Source organism: Dama dama, chromosome 18, assembly GCF_033118175.1.
Source record: "Dama dama isolate Ldn47 chromosome 18, ASM3311817v1, whole genome shotgun sequence".
NCBI lineage: Eukaryota > Metazoa > Chordata > Mammalia > Artiodactyla > Cervidae > Dama > Dama dama.
Window position 1 is genome coordinate 58986769 of NC_083698.1, and position 19005 is coordinate 59005773.

The 19005-nt window shown below is 40.3% G+C and overlaps 1 protein-coding gene across 1 annotated transcript in view; it reads left to right on the forward strand.

The window, feature by feature from the left end:
- The first annotated feature begins 2408 nt into the window (after positions 1–2408).
- The window catches only part of TBX20 (T-box transcription factor 20), a 44678-nt gene continuing 28081 nt past the window's right edge, over positions 2409–19005 (forward strand). Inside the window, exons 1-5 of the mRNA XM_061166351.1 lie at positions 2409–2535; positions 5880–6138; positions 7142–7306; positions 11153–11261; positions 14550–14708. Of these exons, the coding sequence (XP_061022334.1) occupies positions 2409–2535; positions 5880–6138; positions 7142–7306; positions 11153–11261; positions 14550–14708 (819 nt within the window). The remainder of the gene's footprint in view (positions 2536–5879; positions 6139–7141; positions 7307–11152; positions 11262–14549; positions 14709–19005) is intronic.

Below are 19005 nucleotides of genomic sequence, written 5' to 3' on the forward strand. Positions count from 1 at the left end.
GTGAAATTCTAGACTCACTATGCCATCTCTCATCCCAACAAACAACGCCCCCCCCCGCCCCGCAAAGACACCCGCTCTTGACAGCATTCTTCCTTCCTGGCCAAACCCTAAGCATTTGAGACAGGACAGGAACAAGCTTGTGTGCCTTACATTTAAACAAGGGAAATGTCACTGTTGCATTGATTGAGGTGGAGTGTGTTTGCCTGCTGGGGGGAATATTTGTTAATCCAAGGGTCTGGGTTGTCCAAAAGCAGCAAAGGACCGGAGACTCAAGAATAGAAACGAACCTTCAGGCACATGAAGTGGTGCTGCTTCTATCTTACTAAGGTTTAAGCTGAAAGCATTCTCAACCAGCGTTACTTTACTATGGATCTCCGGTGTGAAGAGACCAGGCACAGCGGCAGGGCTGGGGTGTGATCAAGATTTCTGCCTGGAGTGCAGGTCCTGTGCTTCTAGCCGGTTGGGGCGATTTAAGGGGAGATGCATCACCCTGCTAGCCAGACTCGGTTTCTCACTGTCAAAGCAAATGGACATGGGCTAGACAGTATAAATCGTTTCCAGCACAAAAATCTATAGTTTTACGAATTTCCCCCAAATGTACACATACGTTCTGTGTACACAGAGGTATTTCAAAATTATTCCTTAGTCACTGTTATGCAGAATGTTGTTAGAAACTATTGACATATTGACAAGACAGTCTTAACTCACAAGTCCCCCACCTGTCATCATGTTACTTACATGCCTGATTTCAACTTTTGAGTTTCAGCTTTTTCCCCTCATAAGTTTATTTCAAGGGGTGGAGAATGTCTGTGCATGGAGAGAGGAAAATGTGGGGGTGAGAAATGGGGGGCTGTTTTCCTTCTTCTTTTTAAAGACCTACCAAGAGGCTCCTAATCGCCAGACCGACTGGAAAGGGGAGCAAATATTTACATGTACAGCTTGAGTGTGTGTGTCAGCCTGAGTTTACACGGCTCCGAGTGAAGCGGATTACCCCGCGAATTTGGAGAATTTGAGTTATTCAAGCTGAGCAAGGCCAACAAGACGACCCCCACAAGGCCGTGGGAAGTCCGAGTTTGTGAAGACTGAAGGCTCGGCGTCCGCCAAGCGCGGGCGCGGCGGGGCTCGCACTCTCCCACTGCGCGTCGCATGGTCCCCGCAGGGTGCCGCGCCACCAGCACATCGATCTCCCCTCACCTTCCCTTCCGTCAAGGCCTGATTTTCCAGTCCCTTTTGGGAATAGGAACCCCGAACGAGAGGCGCACCAGTGTGCAGAAGCAGCCGTGGTTCTGAGAGCATCCTTGGCCAAATGCTTACAGCCCACCCTTAGCGCATCGTTCTCAAGGTTGCTTCTCTCCAGACCCATTGTCTAGCAGTCCGATTCTAAAGCCCATCGGGTTCTGGGATCCAGCCCTTCACGCTGCCGGGCAAATGGGATCTATCCGGTAGGCGCCGACTCTACGGCGCCAGTTTCTGTCCCACTTCTAGCACTTTCCAACTTTCTTTTGGAACTTTGATTACCAGTAAGAAAAAGAATGGGAGAATCAAGAACTCCCCGAGGCTTCCTCTGGTCTAGATTCCCGCAGTGGGCCACTCCTAGGATCCCACGTCTTAAGACGAGACAAAAATGCCCCCTCCCGACAGCGAGCACCTCCCTCCCACTCCGGAATTGCGAGACCTGACGGGCTGCATCTGCGGTCGCTGCACTAGCCTGGTGGTGGCACCCCATTCCCCGAACGGATGCCAGGTTCCACCGGGCTGTGCGTGAGGCCACACGGACAACGCGCCCTGGGCGCACCCTCCCTACCCGGCCCGCAGCCCCGCCCCCGGCGGCGGAATCAGGAAGCGGTGACGTGTGGCAGCGCTGACTGGCTGCAGGCCGCCGGGATCGCCGCTGCCAGCAAATTAAGGCGCAGGGCTTCGAGCGCCCGGGCGCAGTGTCCTCCGCGCCCCGCCGCGCTCGCACGGCCGCGCTCAGGCTCCCAGGCATCCGCCCCCTTTCAGCGACTCTGAGCCGCTCTGACTGTCCCCAGAGTGGGGAGGGAGGAAAGACGTGGAGCGGGTGCTGCAGGACCTCTGGGCTTAGCGCAGCTCATGCTAGTCTTCAGCTTCCGGCGGCGCAGCCTGTGCCCCTGCGGAGCGTCCCGGTACTTGCACACTCGGTTGAGCCCGCAATTGGTACTCTCTGGCTAGTTCGAAGTCTCAGCGGCTAAATTAGGCTCTTGCGGTGGGGGAAAGGAGACACCGGTGTGGAGCTCTTGGGAGGTTGGGGCTGACTCATCTAGAGTCTCTGGCTCCCCTCTGGCTGCACTTGGAAACTTTGCGCTGTGTTTCGGTCTTTGTCACTTTTGGGGAAGCTGGACAGCAGTTCGGCAGGCCCGGTCCCTGGCCAGGACCGCACACTGGGGGCCATGGAGTTCACGGCATCGCCCAAGCCCCAGCTTTCTTCCAGGGCCAACGCCTTCTCCATCGCCGCGCTGATGTCCAGCGGCGGCTCCAAAGAGAAGGAAGCAACGGAGAACACTATAAAACCACTGGGTAAGTCGGGCTGCTAGACTGTCCGGGATGGGCAGGCATGGGGTTGGGGGGGGGGGGGCGGGCGGCACATTTGTTTGTCCTTCTGTCCCCTAGCTGCACGACGTTCTTGAGGGTGGCCACCTTTTCCGGTTCGCGCGGCAGCTCTGACCATAGATTATGTTGCGGGTGGGAATTTTTTTTTTTTTTCCCCCTCTTAGGCCCAGATTCTTTGGGGACTTCACAGTGTTGCTATATGCAACCAGTTTCATACCTCATACATCGCTTTCCTTACCGATTTGTCTAGAATGCTTTTGTCAAGTCGAACATCCGGGGTGTGTGTGTGTAACATTTTTGGGATAAAAGATTTAGGGATGAATAATGATAAAAGCCCCTTTTTAAGACTCGACAGAATTTATGATGCATCTAACACCTGCTTGTGCATTTGCAACCAAGGAGACTGTCACTTCACAAGAAACTAGTTTAATTTTGTTTTTTCCTGACTTGAATAGATTACACAAAGTCAGCTCCTTAAGACCCCTGTCAGGTGCTGTAGAATAAGCCAGATCTACCGGAATGAACCATTTTCTTCAGAGAAGCTCCAGATATATCAGTAAGGCATCATTTCATAGCTGCTGTCACTTTCAGTGGAGGTTGGCAAAAACATTAGCCAGTAACCATTTCCTAAATTCCTCAACTTTTAGCTATACTGTTTATTTAACAAACTTTACCATTTATAGAAGACACTATGCTCAGAGCAAAGGGAGAAAAGTGACTATACTACCCTTAGCATGAGTGAATTGTGTGAGAAAGAAACTGCTGGAGATGTGTTTCAAGTCCCTTCACAACTGGAAGAAAGAAGTGTTCTCATCATCACCTTTTGGGTCCCTGGGTAATAATTAGTTCACATTCTGATCATCTGGTAGTCCTAAAATAGTGAAAAGCATCAAGTAAACTTAGGGTAATTTTTTAAAACTTCTTAACTTCAATTTTTTTCTTCTTCTCCCTGTCCTTTCTCAACATTTTAACATCTCACACCTTGAAACACAATAATAATATGGAAGATGAAATGTTAGAGAAGAAAAATAAGGGGCCTCAGCAGAGAGAAGAGAGAGCTAGAATCCCTGCAGAAACTTAGAACCAAGGCAAAGGAAACAGGAAGATCTGCAGAAAACATGTCAAAAAGTCTCTCCTCCGGGGTTTTCACTCTCTTTCTCTGGTTCTTCCTATCTAACCTCCCGTGTAAATCTAAACCTGCCAAAGAAATGGAAATAACCAATCAGATAAACTCCAACTGTTTAGGAAAAAATTCACCACCAATTTCAAAGTTAACTTTGTGGCCCTTCCCGACAGTATCCACTCCTGTTTAGGAGGCCTCCAAATTCTTTATAAATAAATGCCCCCACTACTGTTTGGCAGCTAGCAAGAAAAGAGAATTTCAGGTTAAAATTTCTGACAGGTGTACAGTAGACTGGGAAACATGCTAGCTTCAGCTCTACTGTCATTTCAATGTTGCTTCCTTCTCTACTTTCCTGAGGGGGGAAAAATACCTTCCTCTGAATTGTAAACTATAAAACCATTCACAGCTCAAAGTACCCCCACCTCATTCCAGTCTGTAAAATGAGCATCCTTCCTCCCCTGGGGCTTTTGAGACAGACTCTGAGAGAACCTGAAGGCATCTTAGTCCCTTTCTAGGGCCAGTTCAACAGAGCACTATTATTGACTATAAGCCGAGGACTCCAGCACGTGAAATACCTGTTAAGAGAGAACGAAACACTAGCGAGATGCTAAAGAAAGTATAGGGTGGGAGTCAGAGGTGTCTCATGATTGCTTATTTAAACACATTAGGTCTATTCAAAAGAACCACCTCAGACAACTAAGTCATTAAATTTTTTTAAATTGAGATACAACTGACATAAAACATTGTGTTAGAACATTTCTGTATCATTTTCTTCTTCCATTTCCCAACCCTCACACACTGGTTAGTTTGGAGCTTGGGGAATTTGCCTTTTTCAATTGTCAGAAAAATTTTAAGGCTACTTATTAATTCCCTATAAAGATGTTATGTGAATGTGTTTCTGAAAATATTAGTAGAAAATATAATTTTGTGATCGCATGGTTCTCTTTGAATTTGAAAACAAGGATATGATAATTAATTTGATTATTCTTATTTAAAAATTTTTTCATGAGTTGGATTATTATTGTAAGAGAAGGTTAAAATTCTCTACCTCCTGCTTGCCTGCCCCAAGTCAAAGAGAAATAAAACATTGTGTGTGTGTGTGTGTGTGTGTGTGTGTGTGTGTACTTAGAACTTATTTCAATTCCTTGAGGGCACTTAGAACAGAGTTGTTTTGGAGTTCAGTTTCACATTGTCGATTCAAGTAGTTTCTTTTTTAAGGGACGCAAGATAATTGGGCCAATTACAAAACTCCCCCTGTATTCCATCAAAGTGACTGGTGTAGTCCCAGGCCCTTATCAGCTGTGGAGGAGAATGTTTGGTTCATAGGCAGTGGTATTCTAGCCTGATGGTTGATGGAAAACTGTTCTTCCTACTTTAACACTCTGCTAGTCTGGGTTTGGGGTTCTTTTCCTCACAGAACATTTTTTGAGAGAGAGAAAATACACACATTGTCCCTCAAGTAATTGTTTCAAGCCAAGTCCAAAAAATTGGAGAGCATACTCCTGTGATTTAACAAGCAATATGTTAGTCTTTCATAAGATCTCAGACTGAGAGGGAAATTATAAAAATGTTCCAATCTAACATCTGAAAGTCTGGGAGACTGAGAACCGGGCAAAGAAGTGAAGTGACTTAATTTTTTTTTTTAAAAAACCACATCCCCAACACCACACCCCCTTTTCATTTTCTCTTATGGGGAGAGGGCTCCAGGAGGGAAGGGAGGTTCCTCTCAAAGTGAGGAAGGAGCTGATATTTTCGCTGCTTTGATCTCCGTGGAAAAAGTGTCTCCTCTTTGTCAGAGAGGAAGAACTGGTACCAGGGCCCACAAACTGAGAAGAATGTGGAGGGATAACAACAGGAATATTTGTTTTTAATTCTTTATGATCATTGTCGTCCCCAGTATCCACTCCTCACATTTTTTCTTCTCCAAAGTGGGTTTCAAGTAATGGTAACAAGCCATGGTTCTAGAACTCACTCATTTGGTTCAGTAAGCAAGCAAGCAGGAGCCATGCCCCTCCACAGGACTCTCAGGCTTGGTTTATGTAGTGAACGGTTTTCACTGCCCTCCTGGAGATCCTGAGCATAACTTTTCCAAAGTCAAATCTAGGTACCTATTTTAGTTGTGCTGCTGTCCTCCTTATATCTCTGATTGACAGAATGAGCTGTCATTCTCAATTCTTTTTGCCTGCAGAACAATTTGTTGAGAAGTCTTCCTGCGCTCAGCCCCTGGGAGAGCTGACCAGCCTAGATGCTCACGGGGAGTTTGGTGGCAGCGGTGCGGGCAGCAGCAGCCCCTCCTCCTCCTCTCTGTGCACTGAGCCACTGATCCCCACCACCCCCATCATCCCCAGCGAGGAAATGGCCAAAATTGCCTGCAGCCTGGAGACCAAGGAGCTCTGGGACAAATTCCATGAGCTAGGCACGGAGATGATCATCACCAAGTCTGGCAGGTAGCAGGAGGGCCTTGTCGGCTGAGCAGTGGGGAGGAGGGAACGGTGCCCTGAGTGGCATAGGGAGTCTCCAGGAACTGGGTGAAACTGCTAGTACTGAGCTTGAAGGGGATGCTTTGCCCAAGGAGGGTTTCCTTCCACTGACTTGCTTTTGGAAAGATCTACTGAGACAGATGTCCAGGCATTTGCTTTCTTGGGATCTGGCTATAGGAAGCCCTGCCCCCACCCTAAAGGCAAGAGACTGGGCTCTCTTGCTCCCTGCAGTCTGTTGTCTTTTGGGTGCTAAGTTTGCATATGGAGGGAAGCGGGAACTTGACTTGTGCCTGCTGCGGTTGAGGGCGGGCTGCTCCGTGTTGTGAGGGAGGCAGGTGGCTTCCTTTTTATCACCTTTTTATCTTCCTTTTATTTGCAGAAGCTCCCATTAAAAACTAAAATTAAAATCAGGGAGGTAGAATGAAATTTGAAATGACCACACTCCTGGTAGGAAGGAGCTCTGGTGCAGGGCCCCTAGACGCCGAAGTCCGGGCTGACTCAGGGAAGGCAGGAAGGCAGCTCCTGGGACTGGGGCTAAGGCTCTAGGGATCGGTGGCCCCTTGGCGCCCGAATGCTCCAGCTCTCAGGTCTCTGGGACGCACCTCTCAGAGTCTGCTGAAAAGAAAACCAACCTGAGAACTCCGCTCTGGCTTTCTACTAAGACAGGGGTGAGTTTTCTCCCTGCAACACAAGGAGGTTACAGGACTCTGTCTGCTCTGGAGACATCGGTTCAGAGCCTAATGGGCTTGATGATATAGCACAGGATTTCCCCTAATTGCAGACCTTTGGGTATTAATGAGGACTCCTGTAGAGATGACACTTAAGATTATCTAGGCTTGGGAGAAGGTCAGTCTCTGTATTCACATCTCTGTGGCTTTACAGGAAACAAAGAGTTTGGGGGCTGGGTAGAGAGGGAAAGGACCTCTCTTCCTCTCTAATTCTGGCGATTCTCTTTGTCTCACTGTGTCAGGAGGATGTTTCCTACCATCCGTGTGTCCTTTTCCGGTGTGGATTCTGAGGCCAAGTACATAGTCCTGATGGACATCGTCCCTGTGGACAACAAGAGGTACCGCTATGCCTACCATCGGTCCTCCTGGCTGGTGGCTGGCAAAGCGGACCCTCCACTGCCAGCCAGGTTTGTGTCTCCAGATTTTCAGCCAAGCAAAATGTCTCCTGCCCTGGCTCTTTGAATTTTCAGCAGGTCTGTTTCTAAAGCCATGAGTTCTGGTAAGAAAGCATTCCGAGCCCAGGCACTCCAGGATTAACTATACAAAATATGGATTAATCTCTGAGAAAGGCAGAGTTTGTACTCAGAACATTGCCTTTAATATTATCTTTCTTCATAATTCATTTCAAAGCTTTTCTTAAATTTCAATTGGAATATTTGTTAGAAATCTGGACCCATTTCATATGACACCCCTCATTTCTATTTGGCTAACACCCAACAGAATAAACCTACTGATGAAGTGACTGCCCTAAAATTCTTTTTAAAAGTGTGCATTTTAGTGTATTTGTAGCTTTTAGTAGATATTTATTATAGTGTGGTTATAACTTCACATAGTAAACATCATTTTGGTAAATGTGGGTTTTTTTTTTTTGACTAGTAAAAGGCTCAGAGATTTTTAAGTATGAACAACAAACTTCCCCCCCTCCATAATTAGTGGATAAATGTAATTCAACATCAGGTTAATATACTTTTACTGAAAAATTATTCAATTAATATGTTAGGTAATGACCCAAACAAAACATGTCCATTTTTGTGCTAGTCGTTGGTAATGTTTTTCCAGGAGAACCCTGTTTAATAAATCACATGCAAACCTTTATGGCTGCTGCTTTGCCCAAATGAGTATTCTGGAGGGAAGAAAACGGCATTTTTACTTTATGTTACTATGACTAGCTGAAGAACAGAAATCTAACAGGCACTGTTTAATACAAACAGTGAATCTTTACATTTTACACTTTACATTTACATAGCTGATTATACATTTAGGGCTCTAAAACCAAAACTTACAGCTTTAAAGTTGTTTTATGACTGTAATTTTTATAATTGATAGGCAGTTCATATTAAGGCTAAGGATTTATTTAAATGTACGGGTTAAGGAACTTTGATGTTATGGTTCAAAGTATGGTTTTTTAAGTATATAGTTTGGAGTCTTAAGTCAAGGCACAGAATCAACACAGATAATTTACACATACAGTTCAAATGGAATATTAAGCTTACTTAGTAGTCAATCACATTATTAAGCTTACAGTCTGTTAAGTACACTAGAGACAAGATTAAAAGTTTCCCATTCCCACAAGAGACTAGGAAGGATCCCAGCCTTTCCAAATCGATATATTAAATAACAATCAGGACTAAAAACAAATTTTAATGACACTCATTTTGAGTGACTGTAAATGACAAATTTACAATAGATATTTAAATATAATTAGTGTTCTCTACTATTTACTATTAACTAGCCAGTTCACATTAATCTAGAGCTTCTTTCCAATATTTACAATTTTTTTTTAAAGGGGAAAGAGAGAAAGAAGAGAGACAGAGAGTGGAGTATTTTAGCAGATTCCTAACCATTTTTACAAGCAGCCTCCCCCACCCCTTTTCTTTTTTCTCTAAGTCCTTCCTCTAAGAAGTTAATCACTCTTATTTAGCATACATTTTCCTCCTATCTAAAGGTATGGGGAACTGGTTTAGGCCAGTTGGAAATATGACATGCCTTGTTTATGTTACTAATCTGTTCTGGCTGGAAAAAGAAAGCATGTACCAATACACTATCTTAACTGAAGCATGTTTAAGCTATTGCTGGAATTTTAAGTCCCACGAGACTTGAGAGAAGCGGGGCTTCCTGTATGCTTTTTCATTCATCCTAGTTCAGTTTATTTATATTGATATTAGATTAAAATGTTACAGGATAGAAATATTCTAGATTATACAAGCAACTATTTTTTATTGCTATTAAAAGACACTGCTATAATTTCTAGCTACATATGGGAAAGGTAAAGAATTTGGGAGGTGATCATTTTTGCACTTACGGTAGAAATTCCTTGCAATTCTAGCTCTTTGAAAGACTTTATTTTAGACTAAAATTCATCAGTCACTTGTTTCTAATCAGAAGAAATGATGCTTGACAGTATCATTTGATCATAGTAATGGGCAAGACATTATACATAACCTAAATAATGTTTTTTTCATATAGGACATTTCCTTTTTTAAAAAAAGTTGATATTTAAATTAATATTTATTAATCTTATTATATGTGGTAAATTGATACATAAAGAGGGACTGTCTCATCAACTTTTAGGACTAAATATTTTTAGTCCTCTTTGGAGGAGTGGGTAGGATGTGGTTGTTGTTGCTCAGGCCCTCAGTCCTGTCTGGCTCTTTGTGACCCTATGGACTGCAGCATGCCAGGCTTCCCTGTCCTTCATCATCTTCCAGAGCTTGCTCAAACTCATGTCTATTCAGTCAGCGATGCCATCCAACCATCTCGTCGTCCTCTGTCGTCTCCTTCTCTTCCTACCTTCAATTTTTCCCAGCATCAGTGTCTTTTCTAATCAGGATGTGGTGCTTATTAGTAAAACAACTGTGTCTATAGAGTAACAGCCTTGGAAGGGTGATACTTGAAAAGCGATTTAATATTATGGTGTGTCATTGAAGAATACTTCAACTGAAAGGCAATTCTGAGCACTCCTTTAAAAAATTATTCAGGCAGACAAATACCTAAAACCTTTAAAGTTCTTGTATGGGTTTGGTAAGACTCTTTAGTACTGTTAGCCTGTTTTTTGCTTAGATTCTGGTGGGCTTTGTGAGTTGCAGCCTATGATTCCAATTCTTCTATTGTTAGTCCTCTGTGTGACAAACCAGGGCATAGACTTATTCTTTACATGAATATTGTTAGGAAAGGCTTTTTTTTTTTTTTTAACTTTTTTCCTTTCCTTTATTCCCTCCATAATATGTATGTTTAATGGTAGTTACAAAGATCCTCTACAAAATATAAATAACCTGTGGCATGGATAAAGGAATTTATCCCGTTAAATTAAGGACATTTCCTTCTCCTGTTATTAGTTCTATGATCTCCCATGACTTCAGAAAAGCTTCTGTTGAGTGGATATTAGGATTGTGATTTACAAAGGGTTGTACTTAGTTTAAAGCTTTGCAGGTAAAGCAAATGACTTGCATTTAACTGTCAGTAGGTAAAAGCTAGCCAAAAACATAGCAGCTGATCAATAAATGACAAACACCTGATAAGTACATTTCCCCTCCCCATCAAAGCTTTTTTTGGGAGGGGGGAGTGCTTAGTCTACTTACAGATAAATACACTAAATAATTTGAAGCTTACCCAGCTTGTTTTCACTCTCATTAGTGAGCACTTAACGAGGTAATGATGAAAGAAATAATATTAAGGTACCAGGAGAAGCAAATAGACTATGTGAGCTATTAAAAGTTCCCTGGGTCACTGTATTAAAATTACTCTGTCATGCTTATAAAGAAAACAAACTTTAAACTGAGCCACCTTTGAGTTTAAATGGATAGATTCTCTAGAATTGTTTCCTCTTAAATTATTTGTCTTCACTGCTTTTTAGCAATGTTTATACTAGGAGCTCATTATGCAATTAGTATAACCTAGACCTTCTTTTGAAAATACCGACAATTGAATTTTATATTTGACAGAAGCAGACCAGTAGTTGATTAATTAGATGGAAAAAAAAAAAAAACCACCTTTAAAAAAACAACTTGCTCAGCAAATAATAGAAAATGTATTAAGTATTACCCGTTTAAAATCATTGGTACACAAAGAAACACATCTGTATGTTTTAGCATTATTTTGGCATTGCTGTATTATTAAATTTGAGATTAAATGAGGCAAATAAAAATTCACCATTTATATGAGATTTTTGTGTTCCTTTAGAATCAGGATATTTTAAAACCCACAGAGAGATTTTTTTTAAATGTCTCAATAAAATTCTGTCATAATTTTCTTAGGTTGTATGTACATCCAGACTCCCCTTTTACTGGCGAGCAGCTACTCAAACAGATGGTGTCTTTTGAAAAGGTGAAACTCACCAACAATGAACTGGATCAGCATGGCCATGTAAGTACAGTGCTTGGACTACATGGATTCCCTGGGGTAGAATGGAGAAGCCACATGAAACTCTCTCTCTTGAAGTCTCTTCCTTTTCTCCCTTTTCCCTTCCAACCTTCCGGCTCTGAGCCATTCTGTGAGAACATTCTTGTGTTCTTTGGGGAACCCTTACACATACAGAGATGCTGCATGCCATTTCTATGTAAGAGGGTCAGGGACCTTTGGCGCCTTGGAATCCCACTTCTGCAAATGCTTTACCACCTGTGCCAACTAAACACAGGGCGTGTGCATTTTGGAGGTTACTATGGCCCATTCTGGGATTAAATATTTAATTTCTATCAGTGATAGATAACACAGCATAAAGGGAATGGGGCTGAGACCTCCTATGGAGGTTTCCCAAAGTGTGTTCTGCAGAATACATTCTTGTGAGATACAATGGGACCAAAGGGTTTTATGTACAAATAAATTTGGAAAAGTGCTGTTCGCTTATTACATGTCTCCTCTGTAGTGAATCTTATGAATATTTAGAACACAGAGAAGTCTTGCAGTTAAAAACAAAATGATTTGATTTTATATATCAATAAGGAATTCATCAAAATGTGGAGAAAAGAGAAACTGGAATTCTGAGCTCCTATCAACATTTAATAGAACAGCCATTGACACAGGCTTTTACACATGCTAAGACTGCTTTTTAAGGAACTATCTGTGATGTTATTTCATGCCCTTAAGTAAAGATTTACATTTTAAAAAGTGTTTTAGATTTTATGCTAAGGAAACTTCAGACAGACATGCATGCTTCTTTGTGATGAGGAGAATACTGTTTCTTTTTTTTTTGTTTTCCCTTTGCCCTGTATGCCATAAAGCATGTTGGTATTTTCATAATTTCTCTCCTTGGCTTAGATATTCTGATATGATTATTCTCTCTCTTATCCCTTTTATTAAGGCTCTTGTTACTTAAGATTTTAACTTTTATTGGATCTATGCAATTTAGAAGAAGAGTTTCAAAACTTTTCAAAAAAAAAATGGTTACATATACATAGATAATAAATTAGAGAGCTCTAGACATGGTTTCTAAAAATTGGATTGAACCTAAAACCAAGTAAATCACTTCAGGCACTGCCACCATTCACATGCCCACAGGAGACTTTGTTTTTCCTGACCAAGTCAGAGTAACCAGGTTAACCTACAACTCGGTTGCCCAGAATTGGTGTGTTTTCCTTTCAGCATCAGTTTCATGAAGAGGAACAGCACTAAGCCATACTTCAGGAGCTCTGGGTTCTAGTCTGATTATGCCAAGATCAGATCGTGACAAATTGTTTGCCTAAATCTTAGATGATTGCTAATATCCACTTTGGCTTTAAAATTTTATTATTTAATATAATGCTTTTTCACTAGAAACAGTATGTTCTGAAAACTACAAGGAAATTTTTTAGATCTTGTGTTGCTTAGACAAGTTCTCTGAATCAGCCCTGAAGAAGCCCCTCTTTACAGATACATTTTTGGTTTTATAATAGGAAAATTTCTTATTTCCAGGAATTTATTTCTCCAATGAATTAAAGTCTACATTTCTATCAGTATTTCTTAGATCCATGAAAGCCTGAGCAGAGGTTCAAGAAGCCCTGGGGTCTGAGACTCAGTCTCAGGTCTGAGTCTGTCCGATACCCTTTCCTAAAGGAAATTAACCTAGGGCTGGTATATATAAGGAATAGGGGGCCTTATTTAAAGCTTAGGGCTTTTTCCAGTGTGTATGTATGTGTGTGCATGTGTGATTTGAAAACTCTTTATCTTCTTAGTAGAACATATAGTGAATGCTCAGGTTTTTCTTATACCAGTTTCAGGAGGCAAATGTTTGGCTGTGTCACTTCAAGTTTATTCCAGTTTTAGGACTGAGCACAGATTCTTGAATTCCTTGGAATAAATGCATTATACAAAGAGATAACTTTTTAAAGTTTATTTTGATTCATTTGAAGCTCTCATTTGCTTCAGTAATTCCTATTCAGATTTGGGATCATAAAAAGATGGCATGTTCAAAATTCAATGCCAGTTAATGCCCTGTAACTTTGTTGGTGTATATCTCAGTACAGAAATAGATTGATTCTATACCAGTTATCTCACAGTGACTAGTATTTAACTCTCCTAAAGTCAACCAGCATTAACATTCACCCACACCCAAGTTAGCCAAGGAAACAAGAGAGCGACAATACTGCATGCTGTTGACCCTGGTCCTGCCACAACATGTATCAAACACCTCCTCTGAGAACCATGCTCTCTGCTAGGCTCCTGAGGTGAAGGGCATACAATGTGAGCCCTGTTATCCCAAGAAAAACATACTCAATTTTGTATACTTAGGTAGCTGTCTTGGTGTGGCATTGGGGGAGATGTAGAAAATCTTTAATATCTGAAAGTAAATTTTGTTGTTCAAATTTCATAATGGCAATTGTATTTTATTTAAATGATACATGAAAAATAGTGCCTTTGTAAACAAGGGTATGTTTCTAAGTACTGGGCAACTTTTATTAGCTATAGAATGGAAGACAGCTTTCATTATCATTCCTATTTAGTTTGTAACTGGAAGTTGAATTCAATGAAGCTATCAGACATGATGATGATGATGATAATACAGTTATGTTTACTGAGCACTTCGTATTAGCTATGTGATTTACAAGAGTCACATCATCTGATTCTCAGCACAACTCCTCTAAGTTTAAAACTTAAATGCTTTTGCATTTAAGAAAATGGGGTGAGAAAGGTAGGATCACTTGACCCAAGATTAAAAGAGTGAGAAAGTATCGGATTCAGTATTCCAACCAAAGTCTATGTCACACCTCACTGCCTTTTAAGTTTTATTTCCCTGCCATCCGCCACCCACCCCAACCCCCAAACCCCCACTGTCCCAAGTAACAATCTGCTTCCTCAAATATGTAATTTTTACTTTAGAAAATTTAGAGACATACTGCCTTTGGTCTAACCAGACTAAAAAACAAAAACTTTTTTTTTTTTTTTTTTTTTCAAAATAAACCTATCCTCCAGATGACTTTTTCCTCTACTATAATTTTAGAAAGAACACTTGAAACAACCTGTGTTATTTGCAGTTGTTTTGGTAAAATGTGATTCACAATGATGACTCTGCAGTATTATGTACAAATTACTTGCCTGAAGAATGGAAAGGGTCGGTTTTAATCTTAAAACTGCATTTGAAACTGTAGATTTTATGATTCTTTGCCTCATTGTAATTGGTCCTGTTTAGCAATATAAAAACCTAAATTTCAGTACTGTGCTTGCCATTCTTTGTTGTAGATAATTTTGAACTCAATGCATAAGTACCAGCCACGGGTGCACATCATTAAGAAGAAAGACCACACAGCCTCATTACTCAATCTGAAGTCTGAAGAATTCAGAACATTCATCTTTCCAGAAACAGTTTTTACAGCAGTCACTGCCTACCAGAATCAACTGGTGAGTGTACCCTTCACAATTTTTTTGTCAAAAAAGATGAGGTTTTAGGAGATGCTTTTATCTTCTTGGAGAGAAGGGCTATCCCAGTACTCAAAATGGAAGTTTACTTTGAAGAAAGCTATGGAGACTCAGCCCCGGGACCTCCAAGTATGTTGAGTGACTGCAGCTCAGTGTTATAAAGGTCTGTGTTTCTCAGAACCGTTACTTTCCCAGTCAAGCTGTTTACGGCCCATTCTCCTGCCAAAACCTATCCCAAACTGACTTCTTACCAGCTTCCTTTACCTCCTCTTGGTAGGGCCTCATGATGTACATAACCATATACTCATGAATTCATAAAATTTTAAAGTTCAGTTTTTCTACTAAATTAGCACACACAGTCTAGCCAACTATCCAAACTATTGATTTGTTAGATATTTTGTGAAACTTATTCAGCTGAAATTCAGGCTAATTATAGTAGAATGATTTTAAATACCTCTTTAGATAATAAACTGTATTATGTAAACATCAAGATATCTAATTTATAATATTGAGTTTTATATTTTCTACTCTTAGTAAATCATATTTAAAATTTATGCATTTCTAAGGCTTAGACTAAGTTGGTAAATAATTATCAAAGTGTTGCTAAGGACTGGGTGCTATTAAGATTCTTCCCCATTTATTCTTCTTTCATGGTCAGCATAAACGTGAAGGCTTTCTATATGACTTTGAGTAGACTTGAGTTCATCACTGTGGCTGCCATTTTCTTTGCCTGTAAACTGGGACTAAGAACTGGCCCATCTTAGGGAATTCCTGTAAGGCTCAAATGAGATGCTGTGCATAAACATGCCTTTGGAAACTCTAAGGCACTCTATCAAAAAGGCATGTTGTGACTATTAGACTGTCTCTGGAATGTCCAAAGAGGATTTGTCACCATATGGATTTTTCAAAATTAGTGGCATTTTAAAAAATGAAATAATGCATAAATAATGAAGTCAATGTACAAATGTTATCATACTATTTATCTTTAAGTGAAAGCAAAATACTATAACTTTTTTGTTATCCCTAAAATAACATAAGAGTGGCAACTTTCAGAGAATGCCCAAGTTAAAAATTTGGATATAGACTGAAGCCCACAGAGGCCTAAAACACTAATCTTACTTTTCTTAGAATCTAGAACACTGACATCAACAATCCCATTTTCAATTTATTTGAGGACACATGTATATATATGTCACAGGTTCAGAAAAGATTCCTGAAACATTCATTCAACTTATATTAACTGAATTAGTAGCTTTTATACTGTAAACATTGAAAAAAGAAAGTATTAGTCACTCAGTTGTGTCCGACACTTTGCGACCCCATGGACTGCAACCTGCCAGGCTCCTCTCTATACATAGGATTTTCCAGGCAAGGATACTGGAGTGGTTTGTCATTTCCTTCTTCAGGGGATCTTCCCAACCCAGGGATCGAACCCACATCTCCTGCACTGCAGGCACATTCTTTACCTACTGAGCTACCAGGGAAAGTCTCATGTAACATTGTGTGTGTGTGTGTGTGTGTGTGTGTGTAGGCATGATGGAGACTGGGCATTACCAGGTGTGTGTGTGTGTGTGTGTGTGTGTGTGTGTGTGTGTGTGTGTTTTAGTTGCTCAGTTGTGTTCAACTCTTTGCAACTGCATGGACTGTAGCCTGCCAGGCTCCTCTGTTCATGGAATTGTCCAGGCAAGAATATTGGAGTGGGTTGCCATTTCCTTCTCCAAGGGATTTTCCCAACCCAAGGATCGAACCCAGAATTCTTGCATTGCTGGTGGATGCTTTACCATCTGAGCTATTAGGGAAATACAAGAGACCCTGTTGATGTTTGAGAATGAAACAAAAATTTGTCATGTGAAAACTTCATTGCTTTTATGAAAATCATCTGTGAAAATTATGGACAGAACAAAATTAAGGGAATTTTAAGTATAACATCTGAGATTTGCTCTAATTGGCAAAAGCGCAATCCTGAATAAATATTGGCAGGATCTCTTATATCACATAAAATGGAACAGGAGGCTATTATCTACATGATTATAATAATAGCTAATATTTGGGTACTTACCATGTGCAAAGCACCATTTAAAGTACATTGTCTTATTTAATCCTCACAATAATATTTTGAGGTAGGAACAACAGTATTTTTATGTTGCATTTCATAGCCAAAAGAATTGAGGCATGGAGTTAAATAACTTATCCAATGAGACCTTGCTGCTTCTATCAGAGATTTAAATCCAGGTGGTTAGGTGTTAAATGTCAGTGTTCTTAACCTCTAAGCTTTAGGTACTTGGTGTCCCCAAGAAAGCAAAACTCACCTCCTCTTAGCTTGTGACCCTGATGGATTCAAGACATCCTATTTTAAAGGGTTTTAGTTCTTTACGTTAATTTCTTTTCTTCTCAGCATGTGCTCACTGCTTACCTGCTCTGTGCAGGGAGCTCCTCACACTGACAGCAGTCAGTGTAACAAGATGGTCATCATTCTAAACTGACAGAATATCTGCTGGCATTAGCTGTTTCTAATAGGAGCTGTATGCTTTAGTGACATTATCTCATTGAATTCTTTTGTTCCCACTCAACATTTATTTGGAAGATTTTCAAAATCCAAAAGTTAAACAAATAGTAAAATGAAGCACATGTATGCTCTACCCAGATTCAACAATTAACATTTTTCCAGTTTTTTACCTTTCCTGCTCCATTTCTCAACCTCTCTTTAGGTACATACTTTCCCCCTTCTCTCAATCATTTGAAACTACGTTGTATGCATCATGATACTTTACTTGTAAGTACTTCTACAAGCCCAGACTGACAATAAGATTATTTTGTAACCACAATATCTTTAACACATTTAAAACTGAGTTTGTATTTAAAATTTCAGGATGGACCAACAAATGTCTTTATAACCCCTACCCCCTTCCCCTAAACTAGTATTCACCAAAGGTTCATGGTTTGGATGTTACTTTTAACTTAGAAAAAAAAAAAAATCTCTATATATTTTTAATCAGTATCTCACTTAATTCTGATACTAATCCCCTGAATAAGGCCCTATGAGCTCCATTTTGTGGATGAAGAAACTGAGGTTCAGAATGGTTAATACACTACCCCAAGGTCACAAATCTGGGAAGTGGGACAATTCCTTTTGGGTGTTAATTCCTACTTTTTGAAAGCATCATGCTAGATTGCAGGATTAAGGTGACCACTGACAGTGTCAAGGCTGGGAAACTGGATTTGAAAATGCTTAGTTAAAACAGGTTAAGATTCTAATAACCACATATCCCAATACCAGTTACCCCTCTTGAGAAGTGTTTATTTCTAGCTAAGATTATAAGTGGGCTCAAAAATCCACCGACCAGTGCCTATCTAGCTTTCACTGCATCATTAAGTGTAGTGATTAATATGATTAGTATATCATTTCATTGCTAAATAATCCACAATAAAAATGACTAAATTCAGAACTGATTTTCTCAATAGATCCTGCCAGGTCTGAGTTTATTTCTGTGCTTCTACCTTTAAAGCCATAATCCCTAGCACAATGCCGTGTGCGTGCACACACACACGTGTGTGTGTGTGTGTGTGTGTGTGTGTGTGTGTGTGTGTGTGTGTACATCCCACCCTCCCTACACTGGCATTGTGCTACGGGTTATGGCTTTAAAGGTAGAAGCATAGAAATAAACACTGCTATATCATGCTTGTCTACTGATTTGCCTATAATAAACATAAAATAAATATATAGGAATTAAACAAATTAAATATGTACTAAGTATAATATAAAGTAAGTTTTTCATGGCTAAATAACAGAAAATAAAGAAAAGATTTAAAATTTCACACTTAAGATCATATTTATATCTCTTAAACTTTGGGTAGACATTACTTTCATATATATTAACAGCAAAATCAAAGTTTCCAATAGAATTTGTGAAAAAGCTTCTCATTTATTGTATCTGGTAGTTTTATTTGTGAGAAATGATAAAGGCACTTTTTTTCCTATTTTTTTCCTCTGGTTTTTGTGAGGAAATGATTGTATTTCTTTACATTATTAGTTTAAAGCTAAATACATTACACTCTCAACAAACTATTTTATAATTTAAGATTTAAAGGTCATACATTGTTTTTGAGCAGGCAGGCCATTGCTGTAGAGTTGAAGTGTAGGTCAGGTTTCATTTTTAAATGCCTTTGGACAGATCTTTTCCTGATAATTGGAGAAATGGTCTCTGAGGGCCAATTTCACTGTGTGGTTGGGAACCTCAGCTCTACTGAGAGCCTAGTGATATCACATGGAATAACAACT